Source organism: Cygnus olor, chromosome 18 (assembly GCF_009769625.2).
Source record: "Cygnus olor isolate bCygOlo1 chromosome 18, bCygOlo1.pri.v2, whole genome shotgun sequence".
NCBI classification, from domain to species: domain Eukaryota; kingdom Metazoa; phylum Chordata; class Aves; order Anseriformes; family Anatidae; genus Cygnus; species Cygnus olor.
Window position 1 is genome coordinate 4,725,045 of NC_049186.1, and position 21,876 is coordinate 4,746,920.

The following is a 21,876-nucleotide window of genomic DNA, read 5'->3' on the forward strand; positions in this document are numbered from 1 at the left end:
ATGGAATGCCACTTACCACAACTAGTTAGCCACGTGAGGTTTGGCATGGTGTTTTATAAGGTCCACCTTGAATCTCACGTACTGAGATAGAGCCACAAGAGGCCAACAGTAGCTTACCTTGCCCTTGTGTGTCTCCTGAAGCCACTGTCTCAGTCGAATGAGGCAGCTTTCCTGCATTGGGGTCAAGTCACCCAGATACCGCTTGATGTAGTCTGCATCTAGCTTGTCTAAAAGGAGATGAACATGTGATTAGAGTGGTCCTGAAGTGACCAAGTCAAAGCAGCAAATGATTTTATATGCTGATATCTGAGGCAGAGAAGTTCTGTGCAGAGCTGAATAAGGTTTCTTTGAATCAATGAAAAGATGAGCAAAGCAACATACACAGCTATCTTAATGTGAAACTGGGAAGATTAATTTTCGTTCTGCAACTAAGAAAGGAGTAAAACCAGACATTTGCAAGAGCATTTTCACATTTGTCTATTCACAGCAAGTATAGGGCATGCTTCTTCTGGAAATACTTAAAGAAGCTTTGACCTAAATCTTCCAGTACAAGAATTTTTCCAAATTCCCTTACTGACAGGGGAAAGAAGATAACATCAGAAGACTGTGACCAGGGAAGCTTCAGCCATTCCCTCCCCATTATTACTATAGTTACACCCACCCCTGAGTTTCTGGGCAAGAAATAGGCTACTGATTTGCAACCTAATGAACAGCAAAGAGAAAAGTTTCTCCACTCCTCTGAACTTCACTCCCTAAAAAGACCAGCTGACAACAGCTATTCAAGCTCTCTCACAGGTCACTGCTTCGCAAGCAATAACTTTATATGTTACCAAACAAGTAGCTGACGTGTTTTTTTTCAGCTTTCAGCTGCCCAGGTGAAGCAGCACTGCACTAAGAGCCTCCACATTACAAAGAATCCCGCTAAAACAAGGCAAACAACCATACCATCGGGTGTTCCTGCTGTAGGCTCGGAGGGGCTGCTTGAGGTGTTGAGGATCTCCTTATTGTTCAAGCCCTCCTTTGTGGCAGAGTCTGGTATATTAATAGCAGGTGAAACTGGCCGTCTTGTGTGGGACGTGCTGCTCTCCAATTTACATGCAACGGGGGGAGTCCAACGAGGAACAAAGGTTATTCCTTCTTCCTCCAGCTGCTTCAGGTAGTACTCTATTATTTCCTTTCCCTTCAAAAAGAAGAGTTTATTTCAGCTACTAAAAAATACTCATTTAGACACTGAAAAGATTGGGCTGGAAACACATTTAGCAGCCAGGCATCTCTAAAGATTCCACTTCCAAATACAGACTCGCACACACGTACTGCCCTAGGCTAAAGAGTAAACAGCCCAGCTTTTTGACCACCGCAGCCTGTTACTTAGCAGCAGCTACATTATCTCTTGGTAACTTAGAGTCAGGCACCTCCTTCACAACTGCAAGCTCACCTTTTTAATATTGCTGGTGTACTGCTTCATGGCAATCTTTTCCACTGTGCTTTCAAAACCAAAAAAAGATTTTATATCCAGACTTGCTGACTGTTCAAAACAGGTCCAGTCTTCGTTGTCTGGATGAACCTATTAGTTAAAAGGAGATCATACAACTTAGTATTTGGTATTCTTTTTCCTCAAAATATTTGAAATGACTGTCTCTTCTTTTTCAGGTTCATATAACCAAACACATGCAAGAAGAATTTGCAGCCTTTTGCTTTATTTACAAAACACAGATCAGAAAAGCCAACACTAAAGAACAAAAAGCTGAGAAGCCCTCCTGTAGTCCCATGGCTAGCACAGCACATTGTCTTAACACGCAAGGGGAGCGCTGGAAAATACTAGTGCACAAAGGACTTGCACATTTACACAATTAACAGTATCTCATTGTAGATACGGGCTGCAACTGTAGTGTATCAGTGGAACAGAGTTCCACAGTGAACTTTCTGCTGCTGCCAGGTTGGAGTGATAGACCACGGCCAGCTAGCTTCAAGAGTGCAGTGAGTACAGTGTACGTACTTCTCCAGCACTGCAGTCTAGACATGTTTGCAACCGACATACCACAACGGGTCGTTCCCTCTTTAACCTACTAAGTACCTCGGTATTTAGTAGACAGAAAATCATTTAACTTTGTCCTGCTGTGACAATGCTACGGAAGAACTGTAAACTTCTCATTTGTTTCACAGCCGAATAAACTATCAGGGAGGCCTTTACTACTTTCTTGCCTTTTTAAATTTAGAGCACTCCCAACTTTCCTCATAACTTACATAGCAATCCGGTCTGGGCTCAGAACTCACTGTTATAAAGAAACATCATGGCACGCTGGATTTCTGAGTATGCAGCTGTCCTGGCACCCTAAGGTTCCCCCTCCACCTCACAACATGCTAGAACTGCCTAGAACAGTTTTAATACTTTATAACAAGACAACTACAGGAAAAACAAAGCAAACAATTCCCCTCCTTTGTTTCTTCTGCACTGGGGAATCAGAGGTACACAAATAGCTTGTACCAATTAAATAAACACAAACCATAACAATAACGTTTAAGAATCTTTCTGTCCTTCCATTATTTCGATCAAAGTAATTTATTTTAATTTTTAAAAAATGATTTTTAAAAATAATTTATTCTTAAAAAAGTTTCTGGTTTTGTATTTACCTACCACTACTAGTTTCTTGATCAAGTAGAGTTAGGCCAAGGAGAAGCATCATGTTTTGTACATATTTACCACATGCACTTTTTTGTGCCACATTTCCCCTGTTCAAATGCATCTTTCACAGAAAAATTACAGGTGGAAGAGTATTTTTGAATGTGCCTTTGAAATAATTGCAGAAATAATAATAAAAAAAATAGGCTATTAGCATCAAGTGGGTTTGAATTCTAGTGACCTTTCAACCACGGTTCTGTAGACAATAGGAAACACTTAAGTTATTAGCTGTGCTAAAAAAGAATGCTACAGCGCTAATAAGTGGGTTACATTTGCTAACTTGCATCTGACCTTTAAAATCCATTCAAAGTTTTACTTCTATGAACGTGTGCTGCATCAGCCTATGGGTACGGGCTAAGACACTATGAAAAGCCACAACCAGAACATTGCAGTAAGCACACCACCAAACTCCTTTGTATCAGAAAACATCTGCACTGAAGAGCGAAAACAGCCACGATGGAAAGAGCTAGGTTAAAACACTGCTGACAACAAACATTTGAGCTGAGCAGAAGGCAAATAAGCTACGCTGAACTTTCCTTTAACAGTTCTGTCAGGGTATCATCAGCCTCGACGAGCCCCACACTGCTATTACAGACCACAGATTTGCTTAAACAGAGCTGTCAAGCACCGCGAATTATGTTGTGTTCTGCTATCTGAGAAGATGCTCAAGCAAGAGGGTGCCAAACTTGTTTCAGTTCTTCAAGCAAGCGTGTTACATTTAACACTAACAACAATTATCACTCATGGCGCTGTGTTGGTTATTTTTTCTTGCAAGGCAAAAGCCAAGAACAACCCAACTTCTGTTTGAGTTTTGAAATCTAAACACTGACTTAATTCCATCTGTGGCACCATCAAGAGCCTGTTACTCACTGTGTAACAGCAGTGTTCGTTAATAATGACTCTATTAGAGAAGGTTTCATTGTAGGCTTCTATATGCAAAGTCCTTTCTCGTCTGTTCAGAGAGTTCTTCTGGACAAAGTAGACGTAATCCACTCCTGCAATCTGAGGAAGATACCATAGATTCTGTTAAGATACAACATTCCTGTGAAACAACATCCAAAAATGTAAAACTGGCACTTCAAATCTAATCACCTTTTTCAACAGTCGTGGTGCGTCTATATCTAGCTTGCAGCGCCGTTCAATCACATGGATGGCTTCATCCTCGCTCTTGTATTCGTTTACTGTGTCACTGGCTACAAACATAGGAATCAGAGGGCATGTAGGAAACCTTCTTTCATAAGCCTACAAAGATAGAAAGAGAAGAAAACGAGCTATTATCACAATTAAGCCTTGAGGGTGTGTGTAGTGTTCCTTCGCTGACATCACCAGCACTGGAAGGCAGCTTCAAATTTTTACACCTTTATTAGAAGGGATCCTTCCTAGAGTCCACATTATAGCTGAAAAATCACAGCACATTCCAAACAAACCATTTCTTAAGAAGTTCCTAACACAGCCCCACTCCAGTAAAGCAACTTCTAAAGCAATGCACGAAACACCTCATTCCCCCCCCACCCCTTTCCCCCAAAAGGAAATTGTTAATTATGCACAATGACAATCCTCCTGTCAGGAGTAACAGGAAAATAAGACCCTCTAGTTCTAAAATACCACAAGACAAAACAATTATACGTTGGATTAAAAAAACCCCACAAGCTAATTATCGGTGTTTCACCAAGCTGTCTAGAGGGCTTTCCATACAGCTCCCAGAGGCCTAATAAAAACATTTCAAAGCCTATTTCTTAAGCTGATGGAGCTCTCAAGCTCCCTACACAGTGTTCATAATGCTTTCACTGCACAGTTTATCAGCTTACAATTTTGTTCAACAACATACAGTAAGTCTTTCCAATAAAACGAGGCCATTTTGTACTTTGGAAAGTTTAAACTTTTTGCCACAATGCCACAGCTGTGACTCTAGTTAAAGAACATACTCACATAAATGAGTTGATCTCTTTAATACTTGATGCACACTGGGAAGATGGGGTTAAATAAAACTCAGACAGGGATAGCTAAAAATTGGGAATTGGTAACACGAGTAAAAGGAAAAGGGGAGTTACCCCCATTAGGAATCCTGATGAATTTTAGTTTTAGAACCAACCGTGGCTGGAGAATACAACACTTTTTTTCCTTTTCTTTCATAGTCAGTGGTATACCTCCGCTTTCCTCTGGATTATTGCCCCCCCCCCCCCCCAATGTGGACTAGTGATGTAACTTTTTTTTTTTTTTTTTTTAGCTTTCCTTCCAAACCATGAATTCTTTCCTTTTTGCTGTTAGTATCAAAACCTCGTAAGACAGGTAGGATTTGCAAGGTGTCCCAGTGCAGAAAAAACCTGCAGTAACAAAGTAAATCTGAGAGCAGAACATGGAACAAAATCCTTTAAAAAGGGCTAAAATATTCACTCTGTCCTTTTAAATAGTTTTAACTGCTCTTAATATCATTGGGTTGCAGTACAGGAACAGCATCAACAGGGATAGGGTGTGGAAGAAAATAAGCAGCAGCTGCAAGAAGTATGCAATGATAGCACTGGAAGAGAAAAGGTCTCTTAATTTTCCCTTTATAAGAATAAAAATACTTCGTTTGCTACCAGGGTTCAAATGTAGCAGTGTTACTATGGTGATAGTGGTGCGATGCACTAAAACAACGCCAGCTTTTTTCCCCTTCGTGAATATTTTTTGAACATTTTTGCAGCATGATTGCCCTGAGTTCATAAAGCTCCTCTGTCATATGCTAGAAGTACAAGCAGTGAGTATACACGAGCCTTTTTGCAAACTTCTCATTTGTGCACAGCTGGTATTGTTTGAATTAAGAATAGAAATAATTTCTGGGTTCAGAGACGAACACAATAGAAGTGACAGAGTACTAGTGTTATAACACAATAGCAAGCAGTAGGGAAAAAACTTTTACAGCTCAAGGAGAAAGGGAGGATGGATCCTACTAATATGGTATGAATTTTCTTATTTATTTTATGAGGGTCTTCTTGTTCTGGACAAAGGCTATACATTTTACAGTTGTACAGGAATACCTCAGCCCTCTCGATGAATTATTTGGAACACAAGGCTTGTTAACCACTATTGCAACTACATTAACTGCTGCTCTAAAGCCAAGGGGGAAAAAAAAAGATTTCCAGCAGAAGCAGAATTGAGAAGTACTTCTGGTTTTCAGACTTCTTTAAAATAAAATTCTGCTTTTATTTGGGGAACTTATGTTACAATTATCTACTTCCTCTTCAGTTTGCAAAATATCTGTAATATTACTCATTATTTTTGAAGGGTTTTTTTGTTGTTCATTTGTTTTTTGTTTGTTTTTTTTTACACTTGTGTAACAATATCTCCCCATCTGAGGAACCTCTATACCAAGTCTTTGCAAGCACCATCCATTGCACATGTTGATGCATTTCTCATCTTAAGCGCTCAAAAAGCTTCGCAGTTGCCCTGTGAACACTTTCAACAGTACCTGCTAGAAGTGTTCACTGAACTGCAAGCAAAAAAAAAAACCTAATAAGAATTTGTTCTGAATGGGATGACTGAATTGAATGGCTTCAATCTGGAAGAGAACAAAATAATTATCTGCCAAAAGTTGGCACACGCTACGCTTACAGCAAAGTACTCAAAGGTTTCAAAGAGATTAACAGCAACACAGGATTCTTTCTTCCCTAAAGAATGTGCACACATACTATTGAAAACTCTTCACAGTAAATTTTATTGGGCTCTTAAATTAGGCTGGTTTTATTCAAGTTATGTACCACTGCCATATGTTCTTGTAATGCATCATTTCTCAGCACAGCACTGCTTGAAGAAAAAGCGATTATAGTAAACTGTAGCCACATCAAAATTGTCAATCTGGTTTAAGCATAGCTGTCTCCTCCACATGTGGCAAACAGTTCTCTTTCACACTGCAGAGCAGGCAGGAAAAAGCTGCTAAAGACTACAGGATACTGAGAGAGAGGTCTTGCTTCACCACGGACCAACAGAGCACAGGAGGAAAACCTGCAGTTTAAGAATGGTACAGCAATCAATAGGCAACACACGGGTCAAAGCAGAGTACGTATGGCCAAAACTGGAGCTATTAAAAGAGCCCGAAAACATTCAAAAAATAAAATCCTGCTTTTTCTTTTTCTAGAAATCGATTGTTGAATTGATTGTTCAGCATCAAGGTGTTTTGAACAAATTTTCCTGTCAGCAAAGCTGGACTGGAAACAACTAAACTGCATTATCCAATATTCCTTCAGCAGTCTCATAAAGCAGAGTATAAGATGACATGCGTTTTTCTACATAATAGGTCTCTTTACAAACAGAAATGTTAGATACTACGCATCTCCTTTCAGGATTGCAATTGTACTGTAATAGATACAATCACAAAAGCCAATTAGTTCCTCAAAAGCAGAGCAGCTGCAGTAATACTGCTGGACGAGGTTGGAATGCAAGAAGACAATGCTCTTGACCTGGGACTAAATGCGTCCAGGAAGGATGTTGCAGGGACAGTACTTAAAATGTTATCATTTTATTCTGCCACATTAAAAAAAAAGTACGCTAAGTGGAGATTCTGATACGTAACAAAGTAAGAAGAGCTGGTGTACACATTCTCAAGATGGTGCTGGACCTCAGAAGTCAGCGCCTCTTTCAGAAGGATAGATGTGGATGTACAGACCTTTAAAAAGATTTTAGCCTACAATTCTGTTGTTCCCTAATAACGTACTATTAAGATTTCCTACCAGCCTCGACCATTTATGTACTCTGATTTATTAAAAGCTGGCATTGTGTATCAAGAAAAACACAGTATGGTGAAGCAGCTTGAACTTCAAATTTAATGCGCTCATTATATAAACCCTTAACTTCCTTAACGCATGTGAACAGCGAGGACATTGACAAGCATAATTTCAACCAAAATAGCACTGTACTAAAGCCTCTTCTCCAACTGCTTCCCTTAGCAACTCATGTTCGGGGTAGAGTCAAAATAACAGGATTTATTTTACTTTTATCTTTGCTAGTATTTCAGCTGTGTTTAAAGACATGAAAGCAATTCAGAAGTAAGACTATTTTAATCCCATTGCAGTCATTTCTCGTGTCCAAGGGAATTATGCTTGCTGCTGCCATCCTTAGATTGCAATCTTAGCAATACTGGGATTCTTTCAAAATAACAGCTTTAGGACTGCGTTTAGGTATGACCCCAACCCAATTTTCAGGAAGACCAAAGATGTTCTGGCTTTTTGCCTCTCAAACCATACCTACGACTAACAAAATTATCTTGACAATTTGAGAATGGCATGTGCCCCAATCTCTAGAAGGTCAGTCATTTATCTAAATAAGTTACCCATATAATAAGTTCTGGCCAGATGAATATATTCAGTAGGGAATATATATTTCCTATACAAGGGCCCCAGTCTCTTGCCTTAAAGGATAGGGATCGTTCAGTTTTTCCATTAGAAGTAACTTCTACATACAGAAGAAAATAGTCCGACAAAACTTGCAAGTGATCTTGTCCTGTCCTGTTATTCTTCCAGTAGCTGAATCCTCTAAATAAAGATGCAAATCTGCTAAAAAGCCAGTAGGAATCTTAGTCATCATTCAGAAAATTAAGCATGTTGAGTATTTTAATAGCTAAATTACATGAAACAAGCTGCTAAGATGCTGCATTTTCTAGTTTTCTGTTCAAAAATGCTATAAAAAGTAACCTTTTAAGAACAGCACAACATTCTCCAAGGGCATCCCAAGAGAGGCTCATTGTGACAACCAAATCTAGTCCTTTGCTTTGTGTGTGCCACACACAAACTAATTTATGCCTGCAATACCGGACCGTGCTTGGGTGGTAATTTGCAGATGCATGCCAGTGTTCACCAGGCTCTTCTACCCGCTGCAAGTGTTGAATTCCTGAATTATTCATAAAAACACAAGAAGCAAGAAGGGTCGCTCAACCACTAGCTCAACAGACCGCATTCCAGCAGCCTGAGCATTGCTGTGTATCGCTATATCCCCTTCCTTCCCCCCTGCATTAAAGCACAGCAGATCAATAGGAAAAACATTGACTCGTGGGAGGCCAACCAAATTCTTGACAGCTGCATTTGGAAAGAAACAACTCTGGATTAACTCTCACAAATCAGCAAATACCTTCTCAGCTCTCATATATTGCTGTTCACCTCTTCAAAATAAAGATCAAAGTTTAAAAATCATTACACCTCTACGAAGAAGCGCGTATCTCACTGCTAGTGCATCTCATGCACGCTAGTTCCTGTGTCAGTGATCAGCTGGAGGTGGGTGGAAGAAAGCAGATGGCTAGAGAGGATATACCTCAAAAAGCTCCAGAAATAGTCTCTGGGGAAGGTAGTATTCCCAGTCACGGGAAGAGAAAGTGATTTGGACTGCAATTTGGGAAGCAAAATCTTTAATATAGGGGTAGTCAGCTCTTTAGAAAGGAACACTTTGGTGAAGCAAATTCTGGAAGGACAAACAGACCTCAAACTTCCCTGCTACGAGCCAAAGCCCTGCTATCAGGCAAGGAGCACAGCTAAACTTCACTTTTCTGCAGTCAGCTCTCCCCATCAGCATGGCTTTCCGCAGCAGTTGCATGTTCAGAAATAGGCTTAAGTGTTCCCCCCCCCCCTTCACTCCATTTTCAGTTCATTAATTGCTCTCATTTCCAAAGAGAAGTTATTTTCTTATTTCTGAGGAACAAAGGCTGGTTGGCAGTGACTCAGTTCTAAGAACTCTCTTTATCAGGAAGAGACCAAGGCAGCTTTAGTTACACGAGATCACAAATGAGGCTTATATAGCACTACAGACAATGAGCATGAAAGAAGCAGATTCAGACCAATGCATGAATTACTTGGCATCATCTGACAGAAAAGTGATCTATATGCAGGTTTCTAGTCCTTGACAAGGATGAGGTGGTTTGATCAACCTTATTTTTCACTTATTTGCAAATCTTGGCCCAGTCTTTGCCATCAATAGATGAATCAGGATTTCCAACTCCGGTTGGAAATGAGAAGCCATTTCTGCTTGAAAAGAGTGGTCGGGCATTGGGACAGGTTGCCCAGGGAGGTGGTGGAGTCACCTTCCCTGGGGGTATTCAAGGAAAGGCTGGACGTGGTGCTTGGGGACACGGTTTGGTGGGTGACGTTGGTGGTAGGGGGATGGTTGGACCAGATGATCTTGCAGGGCTTTTCCAACCTTAATGATTCTATCACTAATCAGATTTTTAAATACTGGGAATATGACCCACAGCACAACTGGTATTTGTAAAAGCAGGTACTAGATGCAACAGACCTTTACCTTCTACATTTCTTAACAGTATAGAGAAGAAACACTGACTGACTTTACAAGTAGGGAAAAAAAGCTTAGGCCTTCTATTGTGATTTCTGCTCAGGAAAGTTTTTTAAAGGTTCAAATTAGGATTGTAATGCAATATGCTCTTCCAGAGCTTCTCCAGGAAGATTCACCTGTGGTTAAGCTGCCAGCTATCACAACAGGACCAGCAAACAAAATGCTTGCATAACCACTAATCACTGAACTAGATTTAAGCAATGAAAAAGTACATCAGTAAATACTTCATATAGAAACCCTTTGTTTGAATTCAGATAATCCTTCACCCGAATGACAGATACTTCAAAGATTTTTAAAATCCAGGAAATTGAAGTAGGTAGTAAGTGTCCTTTAAAAAATGTTTTGTGTTCCATTTTGTTTTGTTAAAAAGAAACCTAAGACTCAACATTTGAGTATACCTTCATTTTAATGTATGAATTTTGGAAGGAAAACAATCTTCCACTTTCTGGAGAGAAGAATTTCACTGAAGAGAGAAAACTCCAGCCTTTACAAATTGAGCTATACTTGAGGAGGGTGTAAATAGCAGAGAAGAACTGGCAGAACATTCAATCCGACAGCCTCGCAGATGGCTGAGGGGACAGCTGTATCACACGGCAGGATGTATGCTGGTGAAGCTCTGCAAGTGAGAACGGGCTGATATTCACCTGGCTACTCACCAAAAGCGAGTAGCTGAGTAGCCCCTTACCCTGAACTCCAGGAAACAATAACTGCACTACAACTCTTCCTACCCAGCACGCTTTAAGCTTGCAACTGCACCTGGTCCTCACTTTGGTCATCTTCTATGCTCCCTCTGTTGCAGTCCAAAAGCATTTCACCCTGGTGCTGCACAATTACCTCGGGAGCAGGAATGCTGTATTCACCCTCTGGTCCCTGGCACGAGATGAAACTTGGCCTTTAAGTATTAATGAGAGCTATTAAGTATATCCAAGATAAAATAAATAACCCGTCCATAAGTTACACAGAAAAATCAATAAGACAAGTCAACATCAATAAGACAAGAATTCTGCTTCATTTTAGAGGCTAAAAAGTTCTTGTTCATTACACAAATGTACGAAGTGTTATTGACCTAGGACTTCCTGATTAAATGCTCATTAGTGCATTTAGACTGGAAGCTTACAGCACTCGAGCAAGCAGTACCTGTACTGTTCACATACACTGTACCAAAGCAAAGCATTCCCTACGTAATTCAAATACTTATGAACTATACAATGGCTTTTCAGGATTTTAAGTTTTTTTTTTTTTTTTTAAAGTTTAGAGTACACAAATACACGATTGTACCATTTATTAGACAAGTACTAACAAGAGCCTACTCCACACAGACTGTTCACTAATTAGCCTTTAGTGTAAAATTCATTTCTCAGATGGTGAGAGAAGATTGAAATATGATCCCAGATGCTCTCAGTGCCAGGAACAGAGCTTTCAGGCAGAGTATCTGGGAAGAAAAGTTATCACTGGTTTGAGAACTCACTGCAGCACAATATTCAGATTCCTATGAAATTAAATACAAAACTCATTTTCTATATTGTTCAACAGATGCCCTTAAAGGCTTTGAACATTTCTATACCACACACTATTTATGATATTGCACTGAAGTGGGGCTCAGAATTACAGCCCGGACCCATTTCTCATCTTAAAAATCCCGGTGGTCTCAGAGACTCACATCCTGAATCGGTCACTGCCGCAGACTTTACTGGATCCTGCGCAGATCTTGAAGTATTCACAGATCTTGAAGTGTTCGCCATGCTTCAGACACCCACAGGCGTTAAACAACCTGTGCTCTACACAGTCCAGCTGACCCTACAGACACGAAGATCGCTACAGAAAGCATTTCATTAGCACCACCAGGGCTCCACTTGATCTTGTAGGAAGTGCTAAGATGACTTGCTGTTTGCAGTATCCTTGTCTCTAGAGCAGCATTTGGAAACAGTGAAGCCAACACGCTGAGCTGCCTCAGCTCTCCTCTCCTTTAGTGGAATGGAAATTCCTGAGAAATTCTCCAGGAAACCAAGAGCTGAGGGAACTGAAACCAACTATAAGCAGAGGTGAACAAGAAAACATTTCTTTCCCTGGCATTCACCAAAGCCATTAAATTTTCACCGCTGACAGCTACTCTTGTCACTCAAGAGTTGGGTATAGAAACAAAGTTTTTATTAGGTGTACAAAAGAGTATAATCCCTAATCCACCTTGTCTTCTTTTGATGCTCTTATACTTGTTTAAAGGGGTCCTTTTGATTTATTCAAGTTTCAGGGGAAAGGATTTAAGACCCTACATTGCTATGAATGACCCACTCATACCTGTGCAAACATGCATGTAGAAACAGGAAGGGAGGAGAAGGGAGATCTATTCCAGTACATTTAAATTCACACCTTAGCTTAACTATATAAAGCCTTAGCTTTCAATACTTTGTATGAAGAGAGCAGGACTCTTCTGTCCATTTTCACATTTAGCTGTTCTAGAGGCCTGTAGTACTTTAAAGTTAAATTAAGTACCAGTGATGCTTCTTGCAGGTTTCAAATATATCCTACCCCTAGACAACATGAACAGATCCAATAAAAAGCTTCTAAAATAATCCTGCGGATGTCAGAGAATAAACCATACCTACTTGTTCTACTAAGAAGGTTTAAGAGGCCTGCCACATGCAAAGCAGGCAAAGAAATTTGCTGCTTAAAATCAAAAACAGCAAGAAAGCTTCTGACCTTCACATCCATTCCACAAATTCCTGAAACCAAGTTGAAAGTGTCTGAAAGCAATGAAGACATTGTGAACAAACTTGACAAAACAAACCAGCACAGAGTAAACTCAATTTCAGTAGCTACTCTGTAATATTAAATGAAGGGATTTAACTGGAAGCAACAATAAATTTAAAATCTCTCTGGAGTCAGAAACAGCACAGAAGCTATTCCTGTGCTTTCGCTCAAATAAGATACTCTACTTGAGACTATAAAAATCTAGAGGTAATTCTTTGTTTGCTTTCGGATCTTTTTGTTTTCGGATCTTTTTGTTTGCTTTCCCAACACTTACCACCCGTCACACAAAACATACAGGGGATATACACAGTGGAATCAAAACAACCTTTCAAAAGAGCCCTTGTAGCTTGTCCACAAGGAACAAAGCCATTACTTCCTGTTACGTGTATCAGCGCTTATCTCAGCACAGCTCTGTAGACACAGTCCAGGCCACTTCACACCTATTTTATGTCTCTGAAGGTTTCTGCAGGGTGAAAGGAACAGCTCCACATTAAATTTCAGGCGTAACAATAGCTTATACACACCAGAAACCATAAAAATTAGGAAACAGCACTGAAATATTATAGATAAAATAGTGTTCCGAAGAGCTTGGAGTGCTGCTTACACAACACATATCGCACACTGCCCCAGATTTCTGCCAAGAGGACCTTTCATGGGGTAACACTGCTGCAAAGCACTCAAGCAAGTGGAATAAACTAACACAAACAGGCATTTCTGTTCACCTCCTCAGCTCAAGCAGCATTGCCATGGTTACCACGTTGATCACCATTGCCTTTAAGTACATTCTAAATACAGACCAAACGCATAGCTTGGCGGTTTAAACAGCCTTAATAACTACCCAGCAGGCTAGTTCTTGGGAACTGGCTTTCTCTCTAAGGTCCAAGGCACTCAAATATCACGTTATAGAGATGCCTGAAAACTTAGCAAGTGTACTGTTTTATTGTACCATCCAAATCATTTGTAAAAGCAATCACGAAAACTGGACAGATCAATAAGTCATCTCATCGTATCACCTGCATCAGACTCCAAAATGTACGTACCCACCTTAAAAAGGTTTGTCTTGCATGTGGTTAAAGTTGTTTCCTTTGAGGCCACCATGCAGGGATAAGCAAGAGTCTAACTGAAATCACAGTGTACCTACTGCAAAAACCGTTAGTCACTCACAGTACTCTGTTTGCAGTAAATATGCCCCTAGGTACGCGTTGCAGAGATTTATTTCTGAGAAGTTCATACTGAACATGCACCGACTAGACAGGATTATGCACATTGGTATCACTTTCATTAACAGGATTTAGAACTACCTACCTTCTACTACTATTAAAAGTTAGAGAAAACATCAAACCAAACCTCAAGAAGATAGTAATACACTTCAGAAAAACTCCCATTTCCTTGTAGTAATATTAAAACTTTACATACAGTTTTAGTTTACATCCTACAAGAAGGACAAATGAAGAATTCATTTTTCTAACAGCATACAAACCAGAAAAGAAATGGGTTTCACGGGCAGCTTCTTAAAAGGATGCTCCATTTAGATAGCCCCTACAACTGCAAACATCAGTAAAATTCTGAGCTTATAACTCGACAATACATATTCATAAAGCCTTCTTTACAAATTTGAATTATGCTAAAAAAAAAAAATCACATATTTGCTTAGGACTGCCTCAAACCAGAAGCAGCATAGGGCATAAAATGCAAAAAACAGAAGCAAAGTTAAGGGGCTCAGGAAGGCCTGGAGTAAGCTTCCGCTGTAGTGGACGTGTAGGCTACAGAGTAAGTGAATCAGCTTTGGCATCCAGTGTTTTCAAGCTTGAATAAAGTTAGTTTAATATTTTAATATTTCATTAAAATAATTTAGACCTTATAAATAAAGCAGGAGATTCAAAACAGGCTATGAAGCAATCTTCTGGGTCAGTGGAATTTTACTGGTAATTCACCGTTGAGTTATGCAACTGTGGTAACCCACGTACGGCAGTGAGCGAGCCTCTGCCTTCCTGCACCAGAAGCAATAGCCAGACACAGAAAACCTCTGTTCTCAAGGGTGATGTGACCAGTCAAGCCACCCACACAGGCCCTTTCTGTGTGGCTTAGCATTTAACCCTCGCAATACGTGCATGGATACTATTTGATTTCCCTTCCTGCATGGATACTATTCATTAGCCGGTCATTTTCATTTCAGAGAAGTGGTCCCATAGAGAAGCTTTACCAGCAAAATTAGAGCAGCGTGATTGTTCCGTACAGCTGCCTGGAGTAAGACTGGGAGGGAACTGGCTCTTAACAACCTAAGAACCATTCTGCTACATGCAGAGACACAGTCTTCTTCCAGATACAAAATAAACACGTCAATGATTTAATGCAGCTTTATTCAAGCTTTTGGCAGTAAAGGTACACTCATTCAGCAGGCAAAAAAACAGTTTGGGGATAATGAATCTGACCCTGACACAAGAGCTAGCATTCTGCCTCTTATCTGCTAAAAAATGACCTTTAACAACCACAGGCATGCCTCAACAGTACTTTAATTGAAGAGTGGTTTCTTTAAAACAGATACAAGTCATTTGTGGTTTGCGTGAATACGTTTGCACCCCTGAAACTGTGCAAGACTTGCTTCTCTGTACGGGAGCCTGAACGCCCATCTTCAGAGAATGACTGGGGTAGGATCTGAGGAGAAACTGGATAGCAACTATGAGAAGTTAGGAGTTACACCTGCTTGCTCCAGAGATGCTCACAGGAGGATCATTCATTCTTTTCCTCCCTTCAAGAAGTCCAGAGAGACTGAAAGAGCGCAGAGCACAGCGCCACTCCGCTGAACAGCGAGGCTAACAGCTTACAACTCCATTTATAGCCTCTGCACAATCTTGAGACGCGAATCTCTAAAACAAGAAGCTAGAAAAAGAGAAGTTGGGCAAGTACCATTTCTTCCTCTAGAAAAAAAAAATAAGAACAGAAAACTCCAACAGGCTGCATGTGAATAAAGTAATTTTCATCTTCCTTTCCTCTGGAGTAAGCTAGGAAAGCCTGACCACTCAGGTTAGGCTGGCTTGTGATGGGGAAACCAGTATTAAAATGCTGGTTGGAAAGAAAAAAAAAGAAAAACTGACACTGCTGTGGTCTAGGTTGAAGGTGGAACATCAAGGGCAGACCTTAAAGCCATACTGGTGTATGTTGCTCTTTAGTATACCCCAACCTTAGTTGTCGTAGTGGGGGTAAGAGCAACATCAGATTGACTTGCAATTTCCCTTTATTTGTATTAAAAGTACATGCAAAACTATTTTACAAAGAAAAGGAGTCTTTGCTCTGCCCGTGTTCCAAGCAAGACAGATGGAAATCAGTTCTGGCTCAGAAGCCACGTAGCTGTGAGCACAACACTTGGTTTGACAGAATGTGCCTTGCAATTAGAATCAGCTCCACTGGTTTCTAGGAGAGGAAACTTGGCTTCTGACCCCAGTCGCACAGGACACGACCATTTTGGTTCAAGGTTAAAGTACTACAGAGGAGAGGCTGACCTCCAAAAAAGCATCACAGAAGAGCTGGCAAGAGGCCAGCGAAAGCTTAAATGCTTGGCGACCAACATGTGATTACTGGGGAATGTGAGCTATTCTCAAGCACTTCCCCTTTCTCTGCAACAATGGCAATATATAAACCCTTAAACAACACAGAAACACATCTTTGAGATTAAGAGACGCATACTGAAGGACTGTAAACCATTAAAAGCTTGTCTTACTATTGCTTGCAAATAATCATTACACGTCTTACAGCAGCTGAACAATGACAACTATGTTCAGCCTTGCCAACAGGCATCTCACAAGTGCACGGGATACTGCCACGCTGATACGCTGAGAGCAGATTTTGGTATTTAGTTTCTCCATTCCTTCCCAGTTAACATCATCCTGCAGGCCTGGATCCTCTGCAGTCAGTTCTACTTTAAAATTCTGCTGCAATTCTACTGTGTCCATTGAGGATCTATTTTTGGATCTGTCAAATATTCCTTGCTGATTGTTCCATGCTTAAGTCTTGCCTTTATAAAAGCTAAAAATGGTATTCAACGCTTTTTTGGTCTTCAAATCACAAACACTTTCAACAAGCAGTCCTATTAAAACACGTTGAACATCTGGAACGTGTTTTTCTTCAATAAAATTATTGCTACATAGACAAAATATAATTTAATAGTGGGGGAGGAAAGGATGACTACAACATCGTTACAGGATAAGCTCAGAATTCCTCATTAAAGCATTAGCTGAAAGGTTAAAGACTTATACTGCACAAAGAACAAAGTCTCCTGATCTCCATGCAGATCAACACCCCCCTTCCCTGCCGCCCCACGAAGGCTCAGCCGAACAGGTTTGACTTCATTGTCTCAGACTGCACCCACCAGGTTTTAATTTGGCCCAGAGGCAAGCGGTCTCTAACTACTGCACCAGTGATTTCACTCTACGAGGAGCACAACCAGCACAGGAAGGAAATCTTTGCCAAGAAGGTAGAATTCAAGATAAGTAGTGTGGCTCAAATGTCTGGGTCTGGCTTGTGGGCCAGCAAAATACCCGCTGCCAGGTAAAAAGCAGCTGTACTCTATTAAGTGCATCAATTACTTCTTGAGCATTCACTGATGTCAAAGTAATGTCATCCAAGTGCAGCAGGATAGGGTCTGGGGCCTGGAAAAAAACAGCTCAAGCTAGGAAGTTAAAGGTAACATTGAATAAAATATAGATCTTAACCTTACATATGTGTCTGATGTAGCAGAAGGCTCAAAAAGGTTTGAAGGTGATGGCGGAAGATCAACAGTACAGAACAAGAGCAGTTCCTCATACAGAATCAAACTATTAAAGAGCTGAGGACCCACCAGCGTGAAAAAGAATTTCAGGTCTGAGGGAGGCAACACACGGATCTGTAACTGAGCAAGCAGCACGAAGGATGGAGAGGGTTGCACCGTCTCTTCCAATACAGGGAGCAGGTGGTGTGAAACCGAGCCAGGCTCTGGATAAAGGATCTCTCTCTTGACAGGATGTGTCATGAAGCACAGGCTCCTGCTGGAGGGTGTCATGTCAGGGAGCTCGCTTACTTCCAGAAAGGAATTGGGCAGGCCCAGGAAGCCGACCACACACGGTGCTATTACGCACCACAGGTGCGCTCTGGACCAGAAGGGCTGTCAGGACACACCACCACGGGTTGAAAGAGCATCAGAGAGGATTACCACGATCAGCTCATTCGTATCCTCTCCCCTAAAGGGGGACAGACGCTGGCCACTGGCAGACACACAACGCACTAGCTAGCTGGGCCTCCCGGTACAATTCAGAACTGTGGTGCTCATTAAGAGACAGCACACAATTCTCTTCCCCACATCCAAACCGATCACCAGGATACCAATAACCAGGTAATAGCAATGCACTGGCAGGTAAAGGTGGTGCAGGTTCTATGCCCCAAGTCTGCTTACCACTAAAATAAAGAGAATATCACTAGCTTCAAAAAACAAGTCAATTAAAACAAACAGTTGAGATTCCTTTGTTTCTTTTCTAAAAGGTTCTTAAAACCCTAGATTACAACCGCTTCTTTGTTCTTTACCCTCCTTTACAGCAAGGCAAGGCAGACAAATAAACGCAGGAATCTATTCAGTCAACACAACAACCAACTCCAAGTGAAATTGCATTAAATCCTCTTCATTACAGCATCAGTAGCTGCACCACGCAGACCATGAAACACTTCAACAGAAATAAGTAATTTCATAGAGCCATGAATTCAGTAATGAAGAATTTATCCACGGGCCAGTGAATTGCACAACAAAGAGAGAGTTTTGCAAATTAAGAAGTACAATTTACACGCTGAATGAAATAGCCAGCAAAACGTCCTCTGGAACGGATTCCGCTGACTGATGTTCCTGAACTGGACTAGTGGTTATGGCACTCGCGTTTTGCACTAACTGAAAACACACAATACACTCAAGGAAGGAAGTGCTCTCATCAGGAAACTAATTGTTCCCTTTCTGTTGTGGCATAAAGGAACATAAATGACACGTTACCATCCTCACCATCGCCACAGAAATATTCATTTTCACAAAATGATATCTATTAGGCTCAAAGCAATCTAATATTCCAGCAGCGGCAGGCAAGACAGAAAGGTACCGGTTAGGGAGGCCAAGATGTTACGAGAATTTTGCAGTATAGATTTCAAACTGTTACACAGAACGATCTGCATATATTCCGAGAAAACACCTATGCTCGAATGCTGAGACTACAAACAATGTCAGAATGAAAACACTGTTGTAATCATCCAACAAGAAATTTAAAAAATAGATCTGGGGGGCTAACCTTATAAGTCTGATCATGACAAAGTCTTGAAATGCTAATCTTAGAGAAGCCAAATGTATATAATTAAGAAATAATTAAGCCAGCTGAAACAAAAGCATTTTCAATACTAAAAGGTAGCTTCTCTTTGCCCCCTCCCACAATTCCCGTGCTATCCTCAGAATCAAAGCTGTTAGGTGCCAACAGACTGATATTTTTATTTTCACGTTTACTGATACACACACTCTACACCTAGATATCATAAAGCCACACCCAAGAGGAATCCAAGACACAACGTTCAAATCACGAATACAAAACACGGAAGACAACCCAGTGAGAATGCAAGCTTCTATGTTAGATCATACAAAATAACACCTTCATTTTATTTTTCTAAGATAAGGGCAGATTCCCATTTACACCAACTCACAAAAATCTCTATTTGCTAGCTGTTAAGCACAACGTGCAAATACCCTGCACTGCTCAATAGCACCAGGCCTCAGGAGTGCTGAATCAAGTTCCCAATGCCCTCCCATTTACTGTTACAGCAGTCAGTTTCTGCGTTTCTCGAACCACAGAGCCCTAATTATTCCCCATGGAACCAGGGGCTCCTGCAGTGCAACATGCACTGACAAACGGCGTGCTGACTTGCTCCTGCTCTTGCTTTCTTGTGGCCAGCTGCCATCATCTCGCCAACAGTGCAGGAGGGGATGAGCACCTGCTCCCACAGGGGTGCTCATCAGCCCTAAGTGAGGCAGCTGAGGCAATCAGGCAGACAACATTTATTTGTTTTTTCCCCCCAGGATGGCTTTTGACCAACCTATCTCCCTGAACTGGCTTGCCAACAAACTGCAGCATCTTTGAAAGAGAGCAACGAGAACACAGGGTACGCTAACTTAGCTGTAATGGGAAGCCACACATTTTGTGAACCACAGGCTGAAAGCCTCTACAAACTGGGCTGAAATCAGTATAACTTGAGCAAAAGTGACACAGAGAGAAGCCAAGAGCTCAGGACCTGATCTCAGCTTTTGATGGCTTGTGCTTGCTTGTCTTCTTTTGGCAACATTGCTCCACGCTGCAGCAGAGCCCAGGTGATGCCAGCCAGTCCTTCCAAGACAGGCTTTGCACCAATGCTGCCACCATCTCTTCTACCAGCGTGAGTTATTGACGTGACTCACCTCAAACATCACTGACATTACAACAGAAACAAGTGACATGCAAACAGACTATGAGAAAGCAGAATGATTAAATTACCTGTAGTAGGCCCTGCTTAACATTTTACCTGAGCTGCTAACCTTACCTGCCTCAACTACATACAAAAATGAGATAAAAAGAGCTAGTAATTCAGCTTAACAGTCTAATTCCTCATTTAAAATATATACACAGTAATTTTAAGCTACATGAAAAACTTGAAGATGAGTTCACTGGGGAGAATACAGACCATTTAAGACTAACCTGTAATTAATTTTAACTTGAGCTAATTAACAGATTTCCTTGCAAATTCTCAGAAAGTTCATTCTATATTCAGAACACAAGAGTTTAAAGATCACTTCTCCTTCCTCCTTCCAGAAACTTAATGAATTCAAAGCAAAAATGTCTTGTTTACAAAGAATCACAATGAATATCCCTAAATTGTGTGTTCCAAAATGTGGACTCAGATCAAATGAGAGTTGTGGAAAGTCATCAGGGATTGTCTCCAATCCTTCAGGCCCTCCCATGCCCTCTTTCATCCTGAACTTGTTTCTTAGAAGCATCTGAGCTCCAATCTTCTGCTGTCTGCAGCTCCTTCAGTTCACAGCAGTAAGAGCTCCCCAGGAAGAGGAAGCACAGATTATTCAAGCTGGAGGCGCACGTAACTGGCCACACCATACGGAAACATCTCATGCTACGTCTGAAGCCGAAGTCTTTGATCTCTAAATAACCCCTGGTTCCTCATTGGACGCGTTTTTAGAATCAATGAGAAAAAGCAATATACAATCTCTCTCTCCCACAGGGTTTCAGAAGCTTTTACGTGTGCTTCTTAATGGCTAACCACACATTAAATTACAAGCACAAAGCTCAACGTTTTCCAGATCATAACTGTAATACCATGGGTGTCTAGGACTCTGCAGAACGTGTTAACCACTTCCTGCCAGGTTCCCAACGGATATTTTGACTCAAAACGTCACTTGGTTGCTGAACAGATCCTAGAGCAGCACTTCACTCCCATCTCGGTGATAAAAAAAATCCTGCAAAGGGTGAAATACTTGGAGTGCTTTCAGAACAAAGCAACAGGACCAGTTTTCATACATATTTTTTCTTCCATTGACACCTTTCAGAGTTTAACAGAAATGGTGTTTTAGCTTTTAAAGTGCAAAAGACTTGTCAAAAAACTGACTAAAAGCATTTGGTGAAGAAAAGAACTGCAGCCATCAACTGCAGGCAGGTCATGTGTTTGCCCACAAAAACAGGAAACAGCTAGCCATGGAAATATCTAAGCATGCCATGAAATAATATGCAAAGTGCACAGTAAGCAGGCTGCTAAAGTCAATATTTCTCCCCAGTGCTTTGCTTTACTCCTATGTTTGTTAACTACAGCTCATTCCAAACAAGTGGCCAAAAATTCATTTGGTCTTACAGCGCGTGCTAACGCAAGAGACCATCAACAATGACATAAAACAGCAGTTAAGCTGCAGACACTTATTCCGAAACAAGAAAATCCATACAAGGTGCTGTTCCACGGCTCTTTTGGTAATGCGTTTCCAACAGTAAATAAGCCTGAATTTTCAACAAAGACAGGAAGCAAAGTAGATGAGAGCCTGGGAATCAAACAATGGGAGGGAAAACAGCTGAGCCTTTTCAGTAGCGGGCACTGAGTTTGTTCCCTTC

At 41.0% G+C, this 21,876-nt stretch overlaps 1 protein-coding gene across 2 annotated transcripts in view; it reads right to left on the minus strand.

Moving 5' to 3' along the window:
• Positions 1 to 21,876, minus strand: part of SEC14L1 (SEC14 like lipid binding 1) — a 43,940-nt gene that overhangs the window by 15,408 nt on the left and 6,656 nt on the right. For both annotated transcript variants that reach the window (XM_040577771.1, XM_040577772.1), the window contains exons 3-7: positions 3,773 to 3,922; positions 3,551 to 3,682; positions 1,436 to 1,564; positions 946 to 1,180; positions 118 to 227 (exon numbers count right to left, since the gene is read on the minus strand). In XM_040577771.1, the coding sequence (XP_040433705.1) occupies positions 118 to 227; positions 946 to 1,180; positions 1,436 to 1,564; positions 3,551 to 3,682; positions 3,773 to 3,922 (756 nt within the window). The remainder of the gene's footprint in view (positions 1 to 117; positions 228 to 945; positions 1,181 to 1,435; positions 1,565 to 3,550; positions 3,683 to 3,772; positions 3,923 to 21,876) is intronic.